At 39.5% G+C, this 7412-nt stretch overlaps 1 protein-coding gene across 1 annotated transcript; it reads right to left on the bottom strand.

Moving 5' to 3' along the window:
• Positions 1-369: 369 nt before the first annotated feature.
• On the bottom strand, positions 370-3160 carry ACTBL2 (actin beta like 2). Its single transcript, XM_043489092.1, has one exon. It carries the CDS (start codon positions 3073-3075, stop codon positions 1945-1947), a length of 1131 nt encoding a protein of 376 aa, XP_043345027.1. The 5' UTR covers positions 3076-3160; the 3' UTR covers positions 370-1944.
• Positions 3161-7412: the final 4252 nt, after the last annotated feature.

Raw genomic sequence — 7412 nt, 5'->3', positions numbered from 1 at the left:
TTATATGAATGAATAGGTTACACGTATAAAAAGTGATCCTCTCTGTATGGAGAGAGTAACATGGAAACTTACATTACCATTTGTAAAATAGATAGCCAATAGGAATTTTCTGTATGATTCAAGGAACCCAAACAGGGGCTCTGTGACAATCTAGAGGGGTGAGATGCGGAGGGAGATGGGAGGGAGGTTCAGAGGGAGGGGACATACATATACCTATGGCTGATTCATGTTGATATTTGGCAGAAAACAACAAAATTCTGTAACGCATTTATCCTTCAATTAGAAAAATAAGTAAAATTTTAAAAAGTGATCCTCTCTGGATCATTCTACATTTCTTTGGGAAGAATTGAGGAGAAAAAACAGGAAATGTAGGTGTGAATTAATTTTCATTTATTTAAAATTAATTAAAGAAGAAAAGAAACTCAAGTCTTGTAAAATAAAGTGCTTTTGGAGGTTAATTTTGGTTAAATGAATTAAAAACTATGTTTTCAGATTAAAGAAAATAAGCAACAGTCAAATTCTCTGAAAATTTTTAAGGAAAGGAAAGCTTAAAGACTCCAGTTTAAACATTTGAAACACAAGTATAAGCTTCCCAAACCAAAGGAAAAGAGAAGAAAATTCCTTTTCCTGAGACTGTGATAATGGCTTCATAAGCAACTCCACCCCCCAAGTATTCTAAAATTTCAGAGAAAAACCCTGAAAAATATAAATATCTCTGATATTCACTTAATGAGGAGTCACAGAATAGATTGAAATAAAAGTGCTAGTACTTAAAATTGGTTGAAAATCATCATTGAATTCCTTAAAAATGTTTATAGAACATAGGAAGACACATAGGTGCTTTGTAAGAAATTGATAGCTTAGAGATACTTCACATAAAGAAATATTGCCTGTTACTGGACATAACAAAATAGAATTATTCTAAAATCTTCCAATAATAAAGTTGAAATTATTATACTGGTATTAGAATTTGTAGTTTACAAAAATGCTGCAGATATGTTTTTCCACAGTGAAATCCTTGATAAGAGAAGTATTCAAAATCATGGCCTATAGAAATAACTCGAGACATGCCATTATGCTAAGCAATGGAAATAAAATCATTTTTGTCAAACTGTAGCATAGTGATGTTAATTAATTTGATATTACAATTTTCCTATTTTAAAAGTTAGGCCTTATCTGTAACAGCTTTGCTGTTTTACAAGTATAATGAAGTTTGATAAGTCAGATATTAGAATACATGCTTGATCAGCTGAACTCTACTCTGAGCTAAACATTCAGTTGATTTATAAACAATATTAATAGAATGCTCCTGTTCTATTATGCTTATTTAATAAGGGAAACAAAATAAGGAGTTACCAAAATGGTGACTTTGGGGAATTAAGAAATTCATAGTAGCTTTTCCGATAGCCAGATTTATCAGTATATTTTAAGATAGATTATTCTATTTCCTCAGTGCTTATATAAATATGAATATCGTTGACCCACTGTCTCTATACAAAGAAGTAAAACAAAACCAAAATTCTAACTAATAAGGCATGTTTGCTAAATACATACACATTTTTTTACAGGTTGTACAACCTACTGTTGTTAAATATTTAAAGCAAGAACTAGTATTTAAAGATTGAAAATTTTAGTTATCTGTTCTGGAAGGACATTTCTCACTTTACTCCTTGTCATTTATTTTCATTTAAGCAAGTCTATATTTCTTTGACCCCTAGTGGTAAAGAAAATAGAATAGAATATCAGAATTCTCCAGAAGTTGATAGAGGTCGAATATCATTAGCTGGGCGGGAGCCCACAATGCTTGGATGGAGATGAGTTTGCTAGTTTACACACTAGCAAGAGTGGAAATTTACCTTGACTCAATTGGAAGTGGATAAAAGCAGTACTATCACCATGATCTAGAATTGGGGACAATGCCAATGCATTAGAATGGAAGCCCAGTCAGAAACACTTCCTGTGGACGATGGGAGGACCAGCCTCATCGTATTCCTGCTTACTGATCCACATTTGCTGAAACGTGGACAGGCTGGCCAGAATGGAGCCCCCAATCCAAACGGAATACTTCCGCTCTGGGGGAGCTATGATCTTGATTTTCATGGTGCTGGGTGCCAGGGCTACAATTTCCTTCTGCATCCGGTCAGCAATGCCAGGGTACATAGTGCTGCCCCCAGACAGCACGGTGTTGGCATATAGATCCTTGCGAATGTCCACATCACACTTCATAATAGAGTTGAAGGTTGTCTCGTGGATTCCACTGGACTCAATGCCGAGAAAGGAAGGCTGGAAAATGGCTTCTGGACATCGAAAGCGCTCATTCCCAATGGTGATCACCTGCCCATCGGGAAGCTCGTAGCTTCTCTCCAGGGAGGAGGATGCTGCAGTGCTGACCATCTCTTGCTCAAAGTCCAGGGCCACGTAACAGAGCTTCTCTTTGACATCACGAACAATCTCTCGCTCAGCCGTGGTGGTAAAGCTGTAACCTCGTTCTGTCAAGATCTTCATGAGGTAATCGGTCAGGTCTCTGCCGGCCAGGTCCAGACGTAGAATGGCATGAGGCAGGGCATAGCCTTCATAGATGGGCACAGTGTGAGTGACCCCATCCCCAGAATCCATCACGATGCCGGTGGTCCGGCCTGAGGCATAGAGGGACAGCACAGCCTGGATGGCCACGTACATGGCTGGTGTGTTGAAAGCCTCGAACATGATCTGAGTCATCTTCTCCCGGTTGATCTTGGGGTTGAGGGGTGCCTCAGTGAGGAGGATGGGATGCTCATCTGGAGCCACGCGGAGCTCATTGTAGAAGGTGTGGTGCCAGATCTTCTCCATGTCGTCCCAGTTGGTGACCACTCCATGCTCAATGGGATACTTCAGGGTCAGGATGCCTCTCTTGCTCTGGGCCTCATCCCCCACATAGCAGTCCTTCTGGCCCATGCCTACCATGACCCCCTGGTGCCGGGGACGCCCCACCATGGAGGGGAACACAGCCCTGGGGGCATCGTCACCGCCAAAGCCTGCCTTGCACATCCCTGATCCATTATCCACCACCAAGGCAGACAGCTCGTCGTCACTCATGGTCCTGTCCAGAATCTTCCAGATGGATGAACAGAAGTTAAATACGAAGACCAGACTCTGGTGTGCAAGAGAGAGAATGAACAGGCTGACAACTCTTCAGAGCTGCCTGCAGAGAGGGGAACCTGTGCTGTGATGATAGGTATTTAAAGGTACACACTGGCGCCTCCCATGTCCTATCCCACCAGTTCTCAGCATTTCTGGGTGGGGTTGCCTTTGAGGTATTAATAATGATGATACAAATCATTAGTAGACCTTCCTACATAAGGGGAAAATTGGCTACCAAGTGGCTGAATTTCAGGTTACTATAATTAGGCAACCCACACTGGGCTATCAGCTTGCTTTAGTGCAATGTCTGGATAACTATGATGATGCAATGGGGCACATAAATGCAAGATGAAAGAAAGCTGGAGCGAGGTATGGGTAACAATGCCAAAAGGGGCATTTCCTCCCTAGTTTGCCCTCTGGGTCCATTTTATGTACCCTAGATTTAATTTTCCATTCTTAATACATTGTTCTTATGAATTTGACTCTGAAAACTTAACTTTTTCAAGATTTTACTCCCCTGTAGATTCCAAACCCCAAAGGATATCATCATGATAGAAACTGTTTTAATGAATAAAAATAATGAATGGCCAAGAGAGGCCTCACAGCTGTAATTATTATGCATTTGTGTCATGTAAAAATTTAGAGATATTTAAGAGACTTCTAGTGCATTAGTGATCAAGTAAAATCAATAAACTACTACAGATTTTCTTTCCTGATATAAATTCTAATAACCAAATTTCATTAAGCACTATGCTTATTAGACATTGTTCATAGAACTAGGTTTGTTGGGTTCATGTTGATTGCATATGGGCTCAATGTCCAACCATCTTGCATGATTTATTAGATAAAATGCAGATTATAAAATATTTATGTGCAATAATTCTTGTTTTATAACAATCAGCAAAGTTTAGCAATAAGATAAATTTTAAGTAATATTTGAACTGATCTTTAAAACATTTTGATCTTCAAGATTCATATTATGATATCAACCATCTCTGTAATTGTTAAAATGTATCCAATTGAAATGGTATCAGCTTTCCTTCAATTTTAGGATGTATTAACCCCTGATCATTTCACAGGGAGTTTGTCTGCATTTTATTTTTAATATAGAAATATAGATAACCTGGTAATGTGTGTATCATGATAAAATATAGGATATTAGTAACATCTTACAAGGAAACAGCAATTGAGGGAGTTCATTACTTTGTTCCTTTATGTATTAGGTAAATGGGATATTTAGGAAGTCGAGAGATAACTGGAGTAACAGGCAAGTTTGGTCTCAGAGTACAAAATGAAGAGGGCAGAGGCTAACAGAGTTTTGTCAAGAGAACACTCTAGTAATAGGAAACACCCTTTTCCAACAATGCAAAAGATGACTCTATACGTAGACATCACCAAATGGTCAATACCAAAATCAGGTTGATTACTTTCTTTGAAGCTGAAGATAGAGAAGCTCTATACAGTTAGAAAAAACAAGACCTGGAGCTGACTGGAGCTCAGATCATCAGCTCCTTATTGCAAAATTCAGGCTTAAATTGAAGAAAGTAGAGAAAACCACTAGGCCATTCAGGTATGACCTAAATCACATCCCTAATGATTATATAGTAGAGGTGACAAATAGATTCAAGGAATTAGACCTGGTAGACAGAGAGCCTGAAGAACTATGAACAGAAGTTTGCATATAGTACAGGAGGCAGTGAGCAAAACTATCCCAAAGAAAAAGAAATGTAAGTAAGCAAATGGTTGTCTGAGGAGGCTTTACAAATAGCTAGGAAAGAAGAGAAGTAAAAAGTAAGGGCTAAAGGGAAAGATATACCCAACTGAATACAGAGTTCTAGAGAATAGCAAGGAGAGACAAGAAGGCCTTCCTAAATGAACAGTGCCAATAAATAGAGGGAAACAATAGAATGGAAAAGACTAGAGATATCTTTAAGAGAATTGGAGAGATCAAGGGAACATTTCATGCATAGATGGGCACAATAAAGGACAGAAAACATAAGGAACTAATGGAAGCAAAAGAGATTAAGAAGAGGTGGCAAGAATACACAGAAGAACTATACAAAAAAGATCTTACTGACCCAAATAACCACAATATTGCCGTCACTCACCTAGAGCCAGACATCCTGGAGTGTGAAGTCAAGTAGGCCTTAGGTAGTTTTACTATGAACAAAGATATTGGAGGTGATGGGTTCCAGCTGAGCTACTTCAAATCCTAAAAGATGATGCTGTGAAAATGCTACACTCAATAGCAAATTTGGAAAACTCAGCAATGGCCACAGGACTGGAAAAGGTCAGTTTTTATTCCAGTCCCAAAGAAGGGCAATGCCAAAGAGTATTCAAACTGCTGCACAATTGTACTCCTTTCACATGCTACAAAGGTTATACTCAGAATCCTTCAAGCTAGGCTTCAGTAGTATATGAACCAAGAACTTCCATATGAACAAGCTGGATTTAGAAGAGGCAGAGGAACCAGAGATCAAGTTGCCAGCATTCGTTGGATCATAGAGAAAGCAAGGAGATTCCAGGAAAATATCTGCTTCTGCTTTATTGACTACATGAAAGCCTTTGTGTGTATCACAACAAACTGTAGAAAATTCTTAAAGAGATGAGGATTCCAGACCACCTTACCTGTCTCCTGAGAAAACTGTACGCGGGTCAAGAAGCAACTGTATGTGGGTCAAGAAGGCATGAAATTAAAAGACGCTTGCTCATTGGAAGAAAAGCTATGACAAACTTAGCATAATAAAAAGCAGAGACAGGAAAGCCTGGTGTGCTGCAGTCCATGGGGTCGAAAAGAGTCAGACACAACTGAGCAACTGAACAACAGCAACAAGAAGCAAGAGTAAGAACTGGACATGGAACAATGTCCAATTTTGAACATGGTTCAAAATTGGGAAAGGAGTACGTCAAGGCTGTATATTGTCACCCTGCTTATTTACCTTATATGCAGAGTACATCATGTGAAATGCCAGGCTGGATGAATTGCAAACTGGAATCAAGATTGCCAGGAGAAATATCAACAACCTCAGATATGCAGATGATGCCACTCTGATGGCAGAAAGTGAAGAGGAATTAAAGAGCCTCTTGATGAGGGTGAAAGAAGAGAGTGAAAAAGCTGGCTTGAAACTCAACATTCCAAAAACTAAGACCATGGCATCTGGCCCCATCACTTCATGGCAAATAGAAAAGGAAAAAGTGAAAGCAGTGACAGATTTTGTTTTCTTGGGCTCCAAAATCACTGCTGATGTTGACTGTAGCCGTGAAATTAAAAGAAGCTTGCTTCTTGGAAGAAAAGCTTTGACAAACCTAGACAGCATATTAAAGAGCAAAGACATCATTTTGCTGCCGAAGGTCCATCTAGTCAAAGCTATGATTTTTCCAGTAGTCATGTATGGATGTGAGTTTTGGACCATAAAGAAGGCTGAACGCCAAAGAATTGATGCTTTCAAACTGTGGTGATAGAGAAGACTCTTGAGAGCCCCTTGGACAGCAAGGAGATCAAACCAGTTAATTCTAAAGGAAATCAACCCTGAATATTCATTGGAAGGACTGATGCTGAAGCTGAAGCTCCAATACTTTGGCCACCTGGTGTGAAGAGCTGACTCGTTGGAAAAGACCCTGATGCTGGGAAAGATTGAAGGCACAAGGAGAAGGGTCGGCAGAGGTTGCAATGGTTAGATAGCATCATCAACTTGTTGGACATGAATTTGAGCAAACTCTGGGAGATAGTGAAGGCCAGGGAAGCCTGGCATGCTGCAGTCCATGGGGTCACAACAAGTCAGACATGACTGAGCGAGTCAACAACAGCAACAGCAAAGTGGGATATAATCTCCCTCGTCAAATCTTCTAAAGTAAAATTTTCATGCCTGTATTTAAGTAATCTAAAATGTTCCTTTAGGTTAATTAACTAATTAATCATCTCAGTAATGGTCACTTTGTAAGAGGTAGCAGTAGCACAGTAGTCCTGGACGGATGTGTATCCTCTAGCTCAGGTCAGAATCAGGCAGTGTCCTTGCCCATGAGCTTCCTAGAGGGTCATGGTGACACGAAGTTGTGAGTGTCAAACCCTCTTCTTTGTCTACAGCTTGATATAGAATTGGTTTTTCTCTGGGTTTTTCTGGTGCTTTGCTCTACAATGTGACTTTGAAACTTTTCTTCTAACTAGTCATGGAAAAATGTGTGCTTCACTACAAAGTCCATAGTTTTGCTTCTTTTTTCCCCCACTAGGACTATCTTTTCCCTTAGTTGTTTTTTTTTTTTTTTTTTGTAGCTGCACGTCCAATTGCTCCTTC

This window comes from Cervus canadensis, chromosome 16 (genome assembly GCF_019320065.1).
Source record: "Cervus canadensis isolate Bull #8, Minnesota chromosome 16, ASM1932006v1, whole genome shotgun sequence".
Classification (NCBI taxonomy): domain Eukaryota; kingdom Metazoa; phylum Chordata; class Mammalia; order Artiodactyla; family Cervidae; genus Cervus; species Cervus canadensis.
This window is presented reverse-complemented; position numbering and strand designations above follow the sequence as displayed.

Excerpts from the sequence above, each read along its gene's own strand:
- ACTBL2 (XM_043489092.1), bottom strand. The coding sequence starts at position 3,075 with ATGAGTGACGACGAGCTGTCTGCCTTGGTGGTGGATAATGGATCAGGG.